General features: G+C 56.6%; 2 protein-coding genes across 6 annotated transcripts in view; one reads left to right on the top strand and one right to left on the bottom strand.

The window, feature by feature from the left end:
• The window catches only part of SERGEF (secretion regulating guanine nucleotide exchange factor), a 229,504-nt gene that overhangs the window by 210,123 nt on the left and 1,751 nt on the right, over positions 1-17,630 (top strand). The gene's annotated exons all lie outside the window — the stretch shown is intronic.
• Positions 3,639-17,630, bottom strand: part of KCNC1 (potassium voltage-gated channel subfamily C member 1) — a 40,832-nt gene continuing 26,840 nt past the window's right edge. The window contains exons 2-4 of one of the 2 annotated variants that reach the window (XM_070624399.1): positions 14,300-15,233; positions 7,006-7,215; positions 3,639-5,002 (exon numbers count right to left, since the gene is read on the bottom strand). In XM_070624399.1, coding sequence (XP_070480500.1) covers positions 4,938-5,002; positions 7,006-7,215; positions 14,300-15,233 — 1,209 coding nt within the window. In that variant the 3' untranslated portion in view covers positions 3,639-4,937. The remainder of the gene's footprint in view (positions 5,003-7,005; positions 7,216-14,299; positions 15,234-17,630) is intronic. The other variant, XM_070624400.1, reaches the window with a different exon arrangement.

Here is a 17,630-nt window from a genome sequence, read left to right as displayed (position 1 = left end):
TATCCAATATTTCATTGTGCATTTGGGAAAATGGAGGCCTAGAAATGGGATGGGACCATCTCAAGGCCATACTCCTCACTCCTGACCCAGCAGGTGACCCATCCAGGGCCTTGAGCCAGACAAGGAAGGGGCATAAGGGGTATGCCCAGGGGCAGGTCCAGCTCAGGAGAGTTGGGACGAGGATAATCCTGAGCTCCCCAGGCCTGAACCTAGGAACCTCCCAGAGCTGTCACCCGACCTTGAACGCCAGCGCATGGAGTCCTGCTCCTAATATTGCAGCCTAGAAACACTGCTGCCCCGGCCAGCAGATCCCTTGGCCTCCTGCCTCCCAGAACCAGGGGAGGCCAGTGCAGCCTCCACGCACCTCTGGAACATGGGGAAGGACGTCTCCGTGCACTCTGAGCTGGTCTTCCAAGTTACCAAGCCCTCAGAGATGCAGCAGTGGATTGGATGGCCCAGAGACGACTCAAGCTGCAGCAGGCCCATTACTGGCCACCACCCACCATCCTCCAGGCCGAGTGGTCTGCATCAGCCACTCAGCCCAGAAAGCAGTCCCACACAGCTAGTGCTCGGCCCTCCTAGACAGGCTTTCTCCTCACGAGGAACCAACATGCTCGCTCCCAGCGTGGCAGTGCCGAATCCCCCCGACCTCTTTCAGCACCTGCTGGCAGAAATCCAAGTCCCAAGTCCTCTGCTGCTCAGCCTGGTGCCTCTCGAGAGGCCTGCCTGCGGGCACAGGAAGGCATGTCTCAGGGCTCCTTCCCAGCCTGAACCAGGCTCGGCGGCGCCTCAGCCCTGAGCCTCAGAGCTCAACTCAGACCCGGAGACAGACCCTTTTTGGAAGTGTGCAGGGCACAGATAATCCACACGTGGAAGACCGAATGGCTCTGGCACTAGCAGACACCACAGCCCGTCCCTTCACCCCAAGTTCCTCTGCGTCGCCCTCCAGACAGCAGCAGACAGGCTTTCTCCAAGTCAGTTCACTGGCTGCATCTGATGAGGGCCCCAAAGCTCCAGGAGGTGAGGGGCTGTTGACTGCGCCTCCCAGGTTTCCTTCAGAACACTTTGGTCCCTACTGGTCTTTCTCAGACTCATGGATGTCCAAACCCCTCATTCCTAATAGACCCTGAGCTCTTTGAGAGCAAAGGACCGGGGCTGGGTCGACCTGGAACCCCTCCCCAAGGTCGGGTCCTGGTACAGAGGAAGTGCCCAGTAAATGTTCATGAATGAACCAGTCACTATACCCTTGGGGTCACCGTGGGGTGGGAGGTTAAATGGGTGGGCTCTATGATCCCACACCCCTACCCCTCGTCTGCTTTTATCTCTTGCAAATGTTTGATAACTATGCTGTGGACGTCGTAACCATCTGACGGTCAATTAATGTCGATATTATCCACCTAGTTAGCTAATGAGCCATAGGAGCCAACCTGAGAAATACCCATTTGTTTTTTAAAATTTTTTTTCTGATGAACCAAGTAAATTGGGCTTCACATTCTTCCCTTATGAGGAGGAAAGGAAAACGAAGAGGGGAGCAGGACCCTGCTGTGTGCTCACAGGTCTTGGGCCTGGCTCCTGGAGTGATTGTTGATGCACGTGCCAGGTGTTAGTGGGATGTTTACATCCCGGCTGCCCCGCACGTGCTCCCCTCCTCACCGTAGGCCCCCCTTCTTTCCTTCACGCCCCACCACCTTTGGTCGTGGTGGGCCCTCAGACCACAGCCGGATGAACCTGTGCTTGGGAACAGTGAATCCAGGCCTAGGACTCAGAGGAAGCCCGCTGCCATGCCCCCAGGCAGCTGCCACGGCTGAGTGAAGTGACTTAGTGATAAATTGAAATTGGGAGTTAGTAAGTTAGTGGGGAAATGGTGGGGGTGTTAGAGGGAGGGGGTTCCAGATCCTGAGGTGCATGTGCGTCACCGCTGCAAGTTCAGAATTTCAGAGGGCCGGAGCCCAGAGAGGGCCCAGAGCTGGGAGAGGAGAGGCTATGGCCGTGCCAGCCGATGTCAGCAGCCTCAGCCCCCTTCTCAGGGCAGCAGGTGTCTGAGCAGGAGAGTGAGGGGTCAGACGTGTGTGTGGAAGCCTCAGAGCAGCATGTGAAATGGCCCTTCTGTTACAGCCGTGGCACTTCATGAAGGCAAGCAGGAGGCCAGGTCCTGAGGGTCCTGGGATCCAGGACCAGCAACTCTAGTGTTCCTGTCGATTCCACCGCCAGCCCCATGAAGGCCTTGAGATGACTTAAGCTGAGCTCTGGAGTCAGACCACCTGGGTTAAAATCTTGGCTTCGTCTCTCATTGGCTGTGCGGCTTTGGGCCAGTTACTGTACCTCTCCATGCCTTGTTCTCTTGCCTCTAAAATGAGCATGTTGAATTAGTGTGGGCATCAGGAGAGAACTTTTCTCAGATGCCTTGCACATGGCAGATGCTCAGTGCATGTTAATCCTCTTTCACCATTGGTTACTGTGTCCCTGGAAACCCATGTTCCAAATGGCTTTGTGTTGAGTCCAACTTGAGTCCACTAGAGGCATTTCTTCCAGGGCGGATCCAGGTGGAGGGAAGATACCCGCTTGCAGCAGCTGAGGCTGCTTGGCTTCTCCATCCTGATATCCAGGCATGGCTGTTGTGTAACAGCCCTTTGGCTACATCACCCCTGGGCAGAGGCCTTACCATACCCACGGCTCCACTGATCCCACCCACTGGTTTCTGGACCACACAGGGAACCGGGACATTGAGGCAAATGCTTAGAGGGGATGAGAAACTGTTAGATGAGAATTCAGCACCCACCCTCAGTCCCCCACCCACCCATATGATTGTTGACTCAGGTCATGCTGGGAGGTGTCAAGGGAACTGAAATCAAGGGGAGACTGACACAACGTGTTTGTGGCCCTGGGCAGAGCACTCCCCTCTGTGGGCCTCCGTTCCTCATCTGTAAAATGCTCAGAGGTTGACCACCGAGACCATTAAGAGATTGACTGCCATGACCACTAGGGACTTTTCCACCTGAATATTTCTGGATTCTCTCTCTCTCCTGGAAAAGAATTGGAACCCCAATCCCTCACTCTACTCCCAACCCAAACCAAGTGAACAACCCAAGCAAATCAAGATCCCTAGGACAGGTCTTCATCCCTTCCAAGATGCCCCCAGGCTGAGGAAAGGGTGTGGGATGAGGGGGGTCGAACAGACTAGGTCTAGCAAGGGTGCAGCTGGGTAGGCTACCCAGACCTGTCAGGCAGACCTCTGCCATCAGATTCAAGAATGGCTCTAGGAGGGAGGTGACCATCGTCTGCACGGGGAGGCTAGGAGCTCTGACATGGCCAGATTCAAGGAGTTATGAATTTGGCGTGATTCACTGAGAAGTTTCCATGTTGGTCAACCCTCTAGAGGATGTGTTCATCGTATGCACTCTCTCTTCTGAGAGCTGCCTTCTCCCCCCACCAACAGGATCTGCAGGGGGTTATCCAGAGGACAGCTTCTTCCTGAGGGCCTGGCTTCCCCCTGGTGCTAGGACAGCTGGCTCCTTGGGGGCAGTCCTTGAGACCAGAGAGCCAGGGCTCAGGCTCCCCACCCGGGGCGCAGCAGGCCTGACCAGAGGCCAGAACCGAATTGCAACACTGCCTGAGGCAATAAAAACCCAAATCCACGCTTCATCTCAAAAGTCAGCTTTTTATTATTGAGGGCCCGGGGAGGGGAGGGTGTCGAGCGAAAGCAGCATTGCTCTCTTTCCAGGAAATGTTGCGAGCTGCAGCAAAAGCTCAAGATGTTGCATTTTTTTTTCAACTCAAGCATGTGTTTTTCAAAAATATCCTTCCCCACCCCCCCCCACCACTAATTTTAGAATCAGACCAAAGCCAAGCTACTGTCCTCTGTTTCCGTTGGGAAAATACTACATGTATTCGAGATGCAGAAGTGTGTTTCTGCAAACCTCCAATTGCTTCCGGAAAACAAATCTGCTTTAGACTGTACAGAAACCATGAGACAAGAGGTATTTCATGCTGGGATCGCTTTGCATAACATTGGGCATGCAGTTTTTTACTCTGAAGTACTAAATTGCACACAATGCCAGGTTGTGCCTTAAAAAGGTGGGGGAGGGCCACCCCTCCCCGGTCCTGATCTTTTGGTGCTCGAAAGTAACACTGGAAAATCTGTACAGTGTTGACTAATTATTATGAACAATTTGTTGTGAAAGTTGGTTGCACTGCATCTACACACCAAGAAGATGACAGAATCAACCTAGACTAGCCGCTGTCAGGGGTCTTGGGGTGACGTCCGCTGGGTCACAAGCATGCCAGACAGAGGGAAGAAGGCAGCAGGGCGGGTTTCCACGATTCTATTTGCAGCAGAGTTCTCAGTTTCCGCGTGAGAGATGAACTATGAAGGTGAGGTCAATATGACCGATGACTGACCGACTGCCCTTGTTGGAACCTTTACTCTGGATCCCATGTACAAAAAGGGAAGCAATTCGTCCCGTGCCCAGCCCTCCTCCCATCCCCCTCCCCCGAAAGGTACAGGTTTCTACTGAACGCTGGTACAGTTTGGCTCCAACAACGTGTGTAAAAGTAAAGAGCTTTGAAAGAAAATAAAGGACTTTTGCTTTTTTCTTTTCGTTGTTGTTTAGGGTAATCATACAGTTGCAGGGGGGTGGTGGGTTTGGTTGGCTGGGTTTTCTGTTTAACTTCATGCAAGTCATGCTAAGGAACCCCTCCACCCCCCTCCCCAAATAAAATAAAACTTTAAAAAATGAAAAGAAGGAAAAGAAATCCTCTACGGTCGGTTACCATTTGGCCGTAGGAAAAGCTACGTCCGTCCTAGTACAATGCCTGGGCCACTCGGACTCGTCCGGCAAACCTGCATGGCGTGAATTTACTCTGTCCGAGGGTGAGGAGGGGCTGCAGGTCCACCCAGATGCTTAATAGCCACCAGTGTCCTGGGCCAAGCCGCCTGGTCAAGTCACTCTCACAGCCTCTGTCGGCATATACTTAGCAATGACAGGGCTTTCTTTGCAAAGATCTGTATGTAAAGAATACAATTAACACTTGAGCTTCTCTTCTTGGCTTTCCCATCCCGCTTGGTACTTAGTTTTTAAGGAAAGAGGAGGAAAGACAGAACAGCCACATGCAGAGGCAGGCAGATTCTTCTCCAGCTGGCTTGGTGTTCCCATGCAGTGAGCCAGCCTAGCACGCCTCTTTCTCCCTCCTGGGGGGACAGGTGGAGTCCCTAACTCTTGTCCTACTCTGCACATGGCTTATGGCCTGCAATCCTCCTGAGAAACGCAAGTCCTCGGCGCCTGTCATGACTCCATGAGAGCGGGGCCGGGTGGATGTGGGTGGGGGCACTTCACCCTTCGCGCCTCCCAAAGACTCTGGCACCCACGCCTCTGTGGGATTGGGGTATGGGTACCACCTGTGCACAGTGGTTGCTGCTGGGTTCCCTGGCCACTACGGGCTTCTTCTGTCCCACACTCCCTGGGCTTCTAGAAGCGCAATAAAGAGACTCTCCCGTCTGCTCTTTTAGGCCACACAGCTTGATCCAACATTCAAGATGAAGGAGACAGGCAGCCCATGAGACCTCACCGGGCAGAGCACAGCCGTTGGGAACACTCTGCCAGCTTTCCCCCTCACCCCCCTGGCTGCCCCTGCTCCTAGCATCTAGAACCTCCACCGGGGAAAAAGCCAGTTGTGAAGGGGAGCATCAGGTCTATCCATGGAAGGGTGCCAAGGATGGGGCCTGCCACCAGGCTGGCAGCCCTCCGCCATGCAGCACCATGCGGGCAGCGGTATGCCACGCTGGGGTCCAAGGGACCTCCAGGCAGGGCAAGGAAGCAGGGACCAGCCTGGATCAGGTGGGCACAACAAGCACCAGTGACCAGAAGGACTTCCCCCATCCCAGTGTAGGCTGCCTCTCCTCTTCTGGGTTTGCCCTTTATTTTGAATTCTGTGTTTTCTCCTTGTGTATTGTTGAATCACTTCAAATAACTGGAGCAGCTGTGAATGGCCACAGGCTACACCAACTGTTGCTCTTTAAAACCAACTATCCCTCTGGCCCAACGTGCTCACCCTGGTCAGCATGCATCCCATGTGAGCATGTGAGGCGCTCCAGACATGCACAAGCTGCCCAGCTTTCTCCGCCTTCCAGGCCCAGGCCAATGCCTGAAGCCTTGAGCTCAGGTGCTCTGGGACCTGCCCAAGCCTCTCTCCAGCCCATGCTCAAGCTCTAGTAGAAGCTTTTTCCCCAGGAGTCAGCCTAAGATAAGGGTCTGATACAAGGAGACCTTGAACAGAACACGGGGCTCAGCCTTCACGAACCTCCAGGGGGGGCTAACCACACCCGGGGCTGTGGCTAATGGGGGCTGGGGAAGGAAGGGGCTGCAGAGTCCTGCAGAACCACCTTCTCATGGCAAGTTCTCTATCTGCCACTAGCAGCATTCTGATTGGCACGCACCTTACCTCTGCAAGGACACTGGCCTCACCCCCAAGCCCTGAAGCCACCTCTCTCCTCATGCCTCTCCTATCATTGTTCTGTGGATTCTCTTTAAAGGAGGCTTCTTCCGGAACATGGATCTCGGGTGGCTAAGCCCACAGCATCCTGGCCAGGCAAGGCCCACCCTGTATCCTTCCTCAACCAAGGGACAGGGGAGATCACTTTGCCTTCTGGGTCTGACCTGCCATGTGCCAGAGCGGCCTGGAGGACTCGAGGCTCCTCCTGCATCCCTGGATACCCCCCTGCCTTAGGATCACAGCCTGTAGTTAGCCAGCCTGTCCCCAAGCCCCTTCCTACCGTTAGCTCGGTACCAACCCACAGCTGCCTGGACCTCAGGTCCTCTCTGCCAGCCCAACATCCTGCTTGGGAGAAAGGGACTCCAGGGGCTGACCCTGGGGGCTCCTTCTGCTCCCTGCCCCCCCTCAGTGTGCCTGCCTGCCCCTCAGCGCCCCTCGCCCGCCACCCCGCCCACCCATCTGCAGGAGCGCGAGGCAGCCCGGCTGATGCAGAGCGCCCCAGCCTCCTCTACATACCCTTTCTCATTCCTCCACCAGGCGGGCACGCGTACTCCCCGGTTGATAAGAGGAAGCAGGGTCCGTATCTCTCGCGGGTGCCCGAGCGCGTAAAGGGCAGGCCCTCATCGGGAGTGAGGGCCTGGTCTATGTGGGGGCAGTCTTCGTTCGCCAGCGCGGCCTTCGCCACCTCCCCATTCAGTTTGGAATCTTCAAACATATAAGCAGAAGCTATTGAGACACTCAAAACTGTTTAGTCGGGGGGACAGGCCAGAGGTGGGGCATTGACAAAGGGCAGCCCATCACTGAGGACGGAAGGGCAAGGGGGCCATGGAGGGAGGCATGAGGCTGGGAGTCCCCGGCTCATTCAGGCAGCCTGTGGGCTGCCCACAGTGCTGGGAAGGAGGGGCTCCTGGGTTTGCTCAAAGTTTGCAAAAAGATGAGTTGGTGATGGGCCCAGCAAGCGTGGTGCTGGAGGCCGAGCCCAGGGCCCAAGGCGGGGCCAATGAGACAGGATGGTGTGGATGCAGTTATGGGTAGAGGGCCAGACACAGAGCTCAGGGAGAAGACAGACAGACACGCAGAAACACTCTCGTCCAGAGAGGCAGCCTTTCCGGACCCCTCTGCTGCCTACCTGAGCCTGGCTGCCTCCCATCCACATCCAACCAGTTGCTCAGGCTTCCCTAGCCTCCCCACCCCGGATCCCAACAGTCAACACTACTCCATCCTCCATTTGGATCTCAGCTGGTCACTCACTTCATGCTGGTCACCCCCACACACACTATCTGATCACTCAGCCCCTCCCCCATACAGACTCAACCTGGTCATTCTATATGCTCCATTCCCCATGCAGACTAGGCCTGGTCACACAATCTGCTCTATCCCCGTATAGACTCAACCTGGTCACTCTGTATGCCCTGTCCCCCATTCACACTAGGCCTGGGCCCACAGTCTCCTCTGTGCCCATACAGACTCAACCTGGTCACCTTGTATGCCCTGTCCCCCATGCACACTAGGCCTGGGCCCACAGTCTCCTCTGTGCCCATACAGACTCAACCTGGTCACTCTGTATGCCCTGTCCCCCATGCACACTAGGCCTGGGCACACAGTCTCCTCTGTCCCCTAGAGCCAATTTGACCATGCAGTCTGCTCCATCCCCCACTCAGACTTAAGCTGGTCACTCAGTCCACTCTGATCCCCATACGGATCAAGCTAGCGTCTTCCACCCCGCTCTGCCCCGAGCAGGCCTGGGCAGCTTGCACAGGCACAACAGGGATGTAGGCATGAGGCAGTGAGAGCAGTCATGACTTGGGAGGGGCTCCCATCCTCTGTTTCATCTTGGCAGCGTCCCCGGCAAAGCAGAGCAAATGGATGTGTAAAGACGACAGCGGCTGATGGACTCGGGTGGGAAGACGAGTCTTGGCCTCTGTGGTAGCCTGAGAGGGAACCTGACAGGAGGTGTGGGGCACATTTGGAGGGGGCAAAGTGTGGCCAGAGCAGGGAGCTGGCCCTCTCCCAAGTCCAGGAGCAGCACCATGGAAGCCTCTGGAGCTGGCAGAGGTAGCTCTGCCTGGCCTCTGCCCGCCTCCATCACTCTTGAAGACTGAGCCTGCCCCACGCTCTCTGCCCTCAAAGCAGAATCTTCCTGGCCAGGGTGGAGCCAACTCAGTCCCCACGGTGGGCACCGTGGCTTCCTTGAAGGCTCCATCTAGAAGGAGAGCCTGCAGGGAAGACGACACCAACATGGGCGTGGCCACAGAAGGGAGGCTCTCTCAAAGACGTCAGAGGGGAGAAAAGCTGGAGACAGTCCCGCCCGATGTAACCCTCTTCGGTGACCCTGTTCACATCATGTAACTACACGCACAGGTGATCCTTCTCCGCGTGCACACTCAGCGTGCCCGCGGGCTGGATCACGGCCCGTGTACACATCATGTCACTACAAAGAGGCAGTCAGTCAAAAGAGAAATGGACCAATCAGGTTTATTCGTAAAGCAAATCCAAAAAAATCCCATCATAATTTTGGAACTTAAAAAAAAAGATGGCAAAGCATTTCACGTACAGTGCGTTTCTTGACAAATCCCAGGGGCTTCACTCCCCAATTTACTCTGAACCAGAAAGGCCAGTTACCAAGGTAACTCTGACAGCACGGGAATGGGGCTGGGGCCTCCCTGGGGTCTAGGGTCTGCCTAGCACATGTGCCCACAGACAGGCCTGGTCCAGCCTCCTGCTCTGGCTGGCCCCTGTCTTCCCTCCCAAGGGTCTCTGGGCTGAGGGAGGAGGGCGGCTGTGGGAAGGGGAGGAAAGTATACGGGAGGAGGAAGTGGACGAGGGTGCGGAAGTCAGGGCCTGTGGTACCCTGCACAAATATTCCTCAGGGGGAAGACAGCGAGTCCTACAGGCAGCGTCTCTATCCGGGATGGGAGCCAGGACTTGCTGTCTCTCTGTTGGCCATCGTCTATAAGTGAGGTATCTACAGCCTGCAGTTCTTGCCCAGGGATGGGTCAGAGGTGGGTGGTGGAGCCTGAGACCCCTCCTCTGGCTCTGCCCCCCGGTGCCATAGCCCTGCAGCATGCAGCTCCTGCAATCTTTAAAGGGCTCAAAATTGGGGCCCATTTTCCTTGCAGGGGCCAGGGACAGGGGATGGCCATCAGGGGTCCCTGGGGGGATGTGAGCTGGGCACTTTTCCCTCCCTGGAGGGACTCCCAGGACACCCCTGGCACCTGCCACTTCTCTCAACCATGACCTTTGAGGAGAGTCTATAACCAGGTGGGAGTGGTTAGGTCTCCCTCTGTGAAGGAGCCAGCCTCCCTGGGCTGTTCGTTTATCTGCGGTTTGGGGTGCTCTCAGAAACTGGGAGCCTTCCCCCCACCAACTCTAGAGAGGTGGCTAGAAGAAAGAGAAACCAAGGAGGAGCCAACTCTCCAAACCTGGGGAACCCGTGAAAAAGGCCAGAGGTGCCAGCTCACCCGAGACTCCCTTTCTCCTCCCCCCATCCTTTGGATGAGGTGGCTACTAGGAGCCTCACTTCCCGCCGGCTCCCCAGAAGGCTGGGAACCCTGCTTCCCCTCATCCAGGGCCCCTCAGCCCAGCTAGACCCGCAGGCCTGCAATGATGAAATGGCAGCATGGGCAGCGTCTCACAGAGATGGTTTCCAGGCTTTGAAATGGGCTGAGATAGATGAGCGTCCGCAAGAGGGTCATTTTTTTTTAAACTTTGGAGCAAGGAGAGCCTGGTGTCCGGGCCCTCAGCCAGCAGGGCTGGCTTTTCTGCCCTGGTCTCCAGGCCCCGCCGATGTACTTACTGTTCACACCGGCGGCGGGCGCCGGGGGCGCATGCAGGGCTGGGGCGGGGAGGGGGTGCTGGGCATTTCCTTGGGTTTAGCCCTGAGGAGTCTGCCCAGCTGGGGGCTCAGGAAAAAAGTCCCAGGCTAACTGGGGACAGTCTGTGAAAGACACAGCAGAGGACAGTGACGAGAACAGGCACAAGTCATGCAACAAAACGAGGAGAGAGAGACATGATTAGTGGAGAGAGACAGAGAGAGAATGTGAACAACACAGAAAGAACACCCAGCCTGGCCCTCAGAGTCTGACCACCTCTCTGCTACTTCCCCTTAGCCCACTGGGGCCACGTGGACCCCACTCAGGGCCCCAGCTGCCCACCCTGGCCCTGCATCCAAGCAGAGGGGCCCTGCCCACACCCTGCCTGGTCACCTCTGCCCCAGTCCTGTCACCCTCCCTGCACCATGGGCCAGCACCACCCTGGCAGCCCCTGCAGCTCAGCAGGGGAAAGGTGGGAGAGGGCCCGGGCAGGGGCACTTTGCACTCGGCTGCTCAGGGGAGAAACCTCCACCCCCCACAAATAGGACCCAGAGGCTGCAGTGGCAGCTCCCAGAGAGCCCAGGCAGGGGCTTCTCTGGGACCTCACTGCTGCCCTCCAAGGCCATGGGCAGGAAGGGGGTCTGTCCACCACCCCTCCCCTGTGCCAGCCCCCTGCTCACCTATGGTGGGACCCCAGCAGCCCTGGACGTGGCACCACAGAGGAGCAACCCATATCACAGGAGCAGAGATGGACAAGACAGACGTGAATGGACATGGCAGGACAGAGGGAGCACTCCAAGCTGTCTGGAGCAGGCGGCCTGGGCCCCCGACTGCAGACGGAGGAGGTAGCTGAGCCCCATTCTGGGAGAGGAGCAGCTTCTCCCAGGCCCTGAACCCCAGGCAGTCCCTAACCACGCAAGGTGCCCTCCTGGCATCCCCCCATGAGGCCCTACAACCCACCCACCCAGGACAAATCCCCCAAACACTGAGGCCGTGCCAGCCATGGTACAGAGGAGGAGACCAGATCATCCCTCACAGACACACAGACCTGAGAGTTCAGGAGAGACCAGAGGGTGGAGGTGAGGGGCAGGGGCTGCAGGCATGACCCGGAGGCCTTGCTGGAGTCCCAGGGGCTGGCCCTGGGGGAGTGCCCTCAGAGCCCAGCATGCTACACTTGGCCCCAACCCAGCTTCTACAAGTAGAACTGGAGATCCCAGGTTTCTCTGAGGCCACTTGACCGCCCCTGGGGGTGGAGCAAGGCTGGAAAGGCGCGGGGGCTGCATCTCACCTCTCTCAGCTCCTGTGGGGTCTGGTCTCCGCTCACATTTGCCTTCCTCAGCTCGGCCTCCCCTCCCCGCCGTCAACTCTCTCACAAACTCACCCCCAGCCCCACATCCATCTAGGTGCACAGTTGCAAACATAAAAGGAGGCAAATGGAGAGGGACTCAGGGACGCAGAGATGGGGGGAGACCTCCTAAGGACCACAGCCCCTCTTGGTGATAGATAACGTGGGTCTCACACACCAGCTTTCGGAGGGAGGAATGTTCTGGCGAGGGATGAGGCTCAGAGTGGGTCTCAGAGCCAAGGTAGACAGGTCTGGACATCAGGACAGCACCACCAGGGGAAGTGAGTACTTGGGAAGGGGAATGGGGATCGAGCGTGGGGATGGGGGAGACAGGCAGGAGGGTCCAGGCACCCAGTTCCAGAAGGCAAGCCTGGGAGGGCCTCAAATACCTCCTCAGCCATAGACACTGCTCAAGCCAGAGCTCTCTGGGTCCCCAAGACCTGGGGCCAGTGCAAGGAGGCTCCCAGGAGCAGGGCTGCCATGGCTGTGGGGCCCACGGGGTCCAACAGAGTGCATGGGCTTACAGGTCTGCTGCAGCATGGGAAGAGGGCTGTGTCCCTGGGACTAGCTGGTGTGCATGTCAGAACACACATGTCTGCACTGTGTGTGTGTGTGTGTGTGCATGTGTATGTGCGCCCTCAGCACGTGGAGAACACTGGCATTGTCTAGGAGAACAGAGGAATCTGCCCGACTGGAGTGAACTGGGGATCCTTGAAGGCTGACCTGGGACACCCATGCTTGGCACCAGTCCTGAAAGAGCCAGTATTGGGGAGGGTGTGACAGAAGGGTCAGGTAGTGCAATGGTGGTGCCATTCGGCTGAACTCTTCCTGCTGGGCCGAGAGTGGGGCTGGGGGCTAGGCCAGGCCAGATCCTCCCCAGAGCCTCAGGAACTTTCCTTGCCATGGAGGGGCTCTTGAGGTCAAACAGCTAGCTAATGCAAAGCAGAGAGGTGGGGCAGGAGCTTACCACCGGCCCATGCCTGACTCACTGAAAGGAAGCCATGCCTTGGCCGGGGAGCCTGGCCTCACCTCAGGCCCCCTGTTCTAGCCTCTGAGACCCCTGCCTGCCCCCGGCCCAGCCCAGAACACTAACCACATTTCTCTCAGGTGCCTACAGGAATCCCAGGAAGTGGGGAGGGGGAGGGGGCCTGGTGAGCGGCTGGAAAGCCCCCACGGGCAGAGAAGTGAGCCTTGGGGGTGCTGCCCTGGGCAGCACAGCTGTGGGATGAAGCCAGATCAGGAACAGGATTGGGGTGGCGGGCCAGAGAGCACGTCAGCAGGGAGGAATCAATCTTCCCCCAAAACGGGGGAAACTTGCTCCTCTAAGTCGGAGCTAGCCTGCAGCCCCCCAGCCAGACGTGGGCACCGGGACATCCTTCGCAGACTAAATGCTACCTGTCACTCACTCTGCCTCCCTCACGCCGGCACTCCTTCTCAGCTCAGTGTTGCCATTCTCCTCTGGGTCGTTCACTCCCTTGAAATCCCTGTGTCCACAGAATAAGTCGATGGTATTCCATGGGTAGAGGTAGACTGTGGGCTTTATTCTTCGGACCAGAGCCCCATGATCAACTTTATGTGCTATGTGCAGGTTCTCATAAAACTGAGATAGTCCCAGAACGAACCACTAGCCATGGAATATTAGAATATATCCCACGGTGACTAGTATTGTGTCATGGCCCCCTCCCCGTTCCCCGATGCCCACCGAATGCACCGGGAAGTGGTTGCCCACTGGTTGGGATGTCACGTATTGCTGCCGCAGTCCCTACCGCCGGAAATGGGGAGAACCCTTGGTGGGAGGCGGCTGCTGGTCTGCAGCGCTTTCGTCTAAGCTGCCCGGGGTGGTGGCCCCCTCCAGTCCTTGGCTCACCAGCCGCTTCCATCAGAAGGCCACCAGAAACTCCCACTCGACCATCAACCCAAACAGACAACGTGAAAGCTAGAGTCACTCCAACAGGTTCCTAAAGATAAACGCTAAACTCTAGAGTGGTGGTAGAAGATGAGTTGGTTCGGCATGCTATGGGGTAAGTAAGCTTGTTACAGAGGGCTGGAGGCGTCTCCCAGGACACACCTGGAGCTAGGCAGCCGGAATCAGAGCAGGAGTTCTACTCAGCTATGGAGACAGGCTCTGTCGGGGGTGAGAATCCTTGCTACTGCCTTTGCAGGGACCCTCCTGCCAGATCCCATGCACCATTTGTGCGGTCCGCACAGCCTGAAGGGAGCCGTGTAAAGACCAAAGCAAAAGCTGTCTGGCGTTTCAAAATCACACTCACCCCCATCCTGCCCCGACACTGGGTCAGCGGCCTGAGTCAGAGACTCACGCTTGACTCCTGCCCACCAAGGAGCAGCCCCCCAGGCTCCTGCTAAGAGAGTCCTTAGCAACCTTGAGGGCCGAGTCATCTCTTCAGAACCTCACAAGACCAGCACGTCAACCTCCTTACCCAGGGCCACCAGTGAGGTTCCTCTAGCAGGCTCTCGCCATGTGAATTTGGCTGCCCAGCATCTCCCTGGGCCCCCAGGCACCACACCTCAAGATTGAGGGCGGGGTCCAGGGTCGCCCACGGAACTAAGGAAGCAGTCTGACTGAATCTGGAATCATCGCTACAGGGGGCGGAGGTGAAAGGTCAGATCGACATGCCTCTAAGAGGTTTCCTACCTGCTCTGTTAATTTCTAAAATTTCTTCCTGGGCCAGCGGGCATGTGTCACTCTGAGTACTGTGGTGTGGAGAGTTCACGACAGATTTACAATAATTGGGAGATCCCAGCTGCGGTGGCCGTGGAATATGCTTCTTTTTTTTCTTTGGTAGTTTCTGCTTAGCCATGGCTAAGGAGTAATACATCCCGAAATTGTTCACGATGACAGGCACGGGCATGGCGATGGTCAGCACACCCGCCAGTGCACACAGTGCTCCCACCAACATGCCGGACCACGTCTGTGGGTACATGTCTCCATAGCCCAGCGTTGTCATGGTGACCACGGCCCACCAGAAGCCAATGGGGATGTTCTTAAAGTGGGTGTGCTCACTGGCGCTGGGGTCATTGGGCTGTGCCCCTATCCTCTCAGCATAGTAGATCATAGTGGCGAAGATCAGGACGCCCAGAGCCAGGAAGATGATAAGCAGTAAGAACTCATTGGTGCTGGCGCGGAGAGTGTGGCCCAGGACCCGCAGGCCCACAAAATGGCGGGTCAGCTTGAAGATGCGCAGGATACGCACGAAGCGGACCACGCGCAGGAAGCCCAGGACGTCCTTGGCAGCCTTGGAAGACAGGCCGCTTAAGCCCACCTCCAGGTAGAAGGGGAGGATGGCCACAAAGTCAATGATGTTGAGTGAGTTCTTGATGAACTCTACCTTGTTGGGGCAGAAGACCACGCGCATGAGGAACTCGAAGGTGAACCAGACCACGCAGACGCCCTCGATGTAGGTGAGGAAGGCCTCCGTCTCTGCTTCCCGGTAGTAACGCACTTGCGTGCCATTCCGAACATTCTCGATCTCCGTCTTGTTCACGATGGGGTTGAAGCGCTCGTGGGTCTCCAGGCAGAAGGTGGTGATGGAGACCAGGATAAAGAAGAGGGAGGCAAAAGCCACATACTGTGGGGGAGAAACACACAGTGTCAGAGGGGAGGCCCTCCCACCCAGAGCGAGAAACCTGGGGTGCCTTTGTGCTGGGTCCAGGCAGAGGCCAGGCCCGGGGAAGACGCCTGCACAATGCTCCCTCCAACATGGGCCAAGCCGACAGGCCACCTTTCCCTCCTCAGGGCACGGGGTGAGGAGGCTTGGGGAAGGAAGGGGCTGTGACAGATTGCTTTGTTTTCACAGAGGCCTTACCTTTCCTCCTGGATCTGCAGCTAGACTACATCTCCCAGCCTCCCCTGGGGTTGGGTGGGGTCATGGGACTGCGGTCAGTGGCCAGTGCACAGAAGGGGTGCGCACTAATGCCCAAGCTGACTCATAAAACCTTCCCACTCAATCTCCCACGCTCGCTTTCTTCTCCTGACTGCCAGTCAAATGCTAAGGCCTGGGGCCAGCAGAGCTACCGGAAGGAAGGGGCCTGAGTCCCTAAAGAAGAAAGACATCCACGAAATGCCCTCACTGAACTGTCACCTGAGTGAAAACAACCTTCTGCTGTGTTAAGCACTGCAGTTTGGGGGTGATTTATTAAAGCACTTAGCCCATGCTGACTAATCAAAGTGACCTGGCCTGCTGGGGCTGAAGTTGGCAAAGAAACGGGAGTGGGCAGCCATGGTGGGCTCAGGCCCCTCCAAGGCTTCATGTTCCATCTGTCTTCCTTCCTACTCCAGTCTACTTGTTCTCCTTCTCACGGATCTGTGCCCCACTTGTGGGCTCTCTTTCTAGCCTATCTAGAACCGAAGAAGATGTGTATCTGCTCCAGGTCTTATATGACATTTTTTTAGCCCCTCTCTCTATCCTCCTAGGAACTCACACCACAAACCTGAAGTGAGTTCCCCATCCTTGGAGGTATTCAATAGAGGCTAAATGGTCATTTATCAGAGATACTGTGTTGAGGGTTCAAGCATTAGGAGAATTGGACCAGGGGGTCCTCAAAGTCACCATAAACAACAGAGTCTGCTTATCCCCTTCTGCTGCCTGCCAGCCCCAGGGGAGGGGTGCGGGTGGGAGGGAGGAGGAGCTGCTGGGGGGCTGGGGCTTTCCAGACATCTGTGGGTACCTGCTCCTCTCAGACCCCATCAGTGAGACGGAAACGGCCAGGATAACCCAGCCTGTCCACACCACCTGCTCTGGCCCTGAGCCCCCTGGAGAAAGGTTCAGGAGACCCTTTAGCTTGGTTTGATGGCCCCATCTGATGACCCCATGGGCTTCTCTAGCCCCTAGCAGACATTGGCACCCGAGGAAAAAGAAGCAAGCAGCTGTCTGAGTTTCAAACCCTCCTTCTCAGACTGAATTCCAGGCAAGGACTCTTCTTACAGCCTCCAGTTGGGTCCCCCTGGAACTCCAACATATCATGGCCTCCGTGGGCACCGCCCTGGGCAGACGGAATCCCGGTCAATCAGCTGTCCTCCAGGGACCTAGCTGGTCATTCCCGCCTGCATGTTCCCACTGCTCCCCTCCCCTCTGGGTCCCCTTTCTCCCATGACAGACCATGGCCAGAACAGGGCCAGCCCCTTGGAGGTAGCCCTGGGCTACAGTCTGGAACGGGTGGCGCCTTTGGTCTATAGAGCTGCCCCCACAGAATACTTCCAGGAATGCCAAGTCTCCCCCTGTATCTGCAGTGGGAAGCAGCCATGCTGCTTCTGGCAAATTCTTTAGTTTGCATCCCCTGGTGAGGGGATGGGCAGCATTGGAAGTCCCAGAACAGCCCTGTCTGGGTTGACCATGGCCATGGGACCTGGTCCCCAACCTGGCAGGGATTTAGAAACCAATATGGACCTTCCAAGGCACATTCTGGGCTGGGGGAAGGGGCGGGGAGTGGGGGACGGGACAAAGTCAGCACTTCAGAATGTCAGTGTAAGAGTAGCCTTCAGGGATTACCCGGCCCCAGACACTACATGCTACAGAATGGAGGCTCTGGGAAGCCTGAGGCCCAGAAACAGGAGATCTGCCCAAGCCAATCACGATGGTAGCTAACAGTCCTGTAGGTTTGAGAGCACTGTGTAATTTTCAAAACTTTTATCCTAGACTACTCTCAAGTGTGATCCCTATGCATCCTTCCTTCCATCCACCTATGCTTCCTTTCTTTTTCCCATCCATCATCCATCCTTCCTTTCTCCCTCCCTTCCATCCACTCATCCTTCCTTCCTTCTGTCTTCTCTCCCTCCCTCCCTCTCATCCACACACTCATTCATCCTTCTTCCCTCCCTCTCTCCCTTCCTTCCCTTCTTTGTTCCTTCCTCCCTTCCCTCCCTCTCTCTCTTCCATACATCATACATTCATTCATTCTTCCCTTCCCTCCCAGGTAGTTGTACCCCATTGTGCCAAAAAGGAAACCCAGGTACAGAGAGGTTAGGG

This window comes from Equus przewalskii, chromosome 6 (assembly GCF_037783145.1).
Source record: "Equus przewalskii isolate Varuska chromosome 6, EquPr2, whole genome shotgun sequence".
In the NCBI taxonomy this organism is placed as follows: domain Eukaryota; kingdom Metazoa; phylum Chordata; class Mammalia; order Perissodactyla; family Equidae; genus Equus; species Equus przewalskii.
The sequence above is the reverse complement of the archived record's forward strand: the minus strand, read 5'-3'. Positions and strand labels throughout refer to the sequence as shown.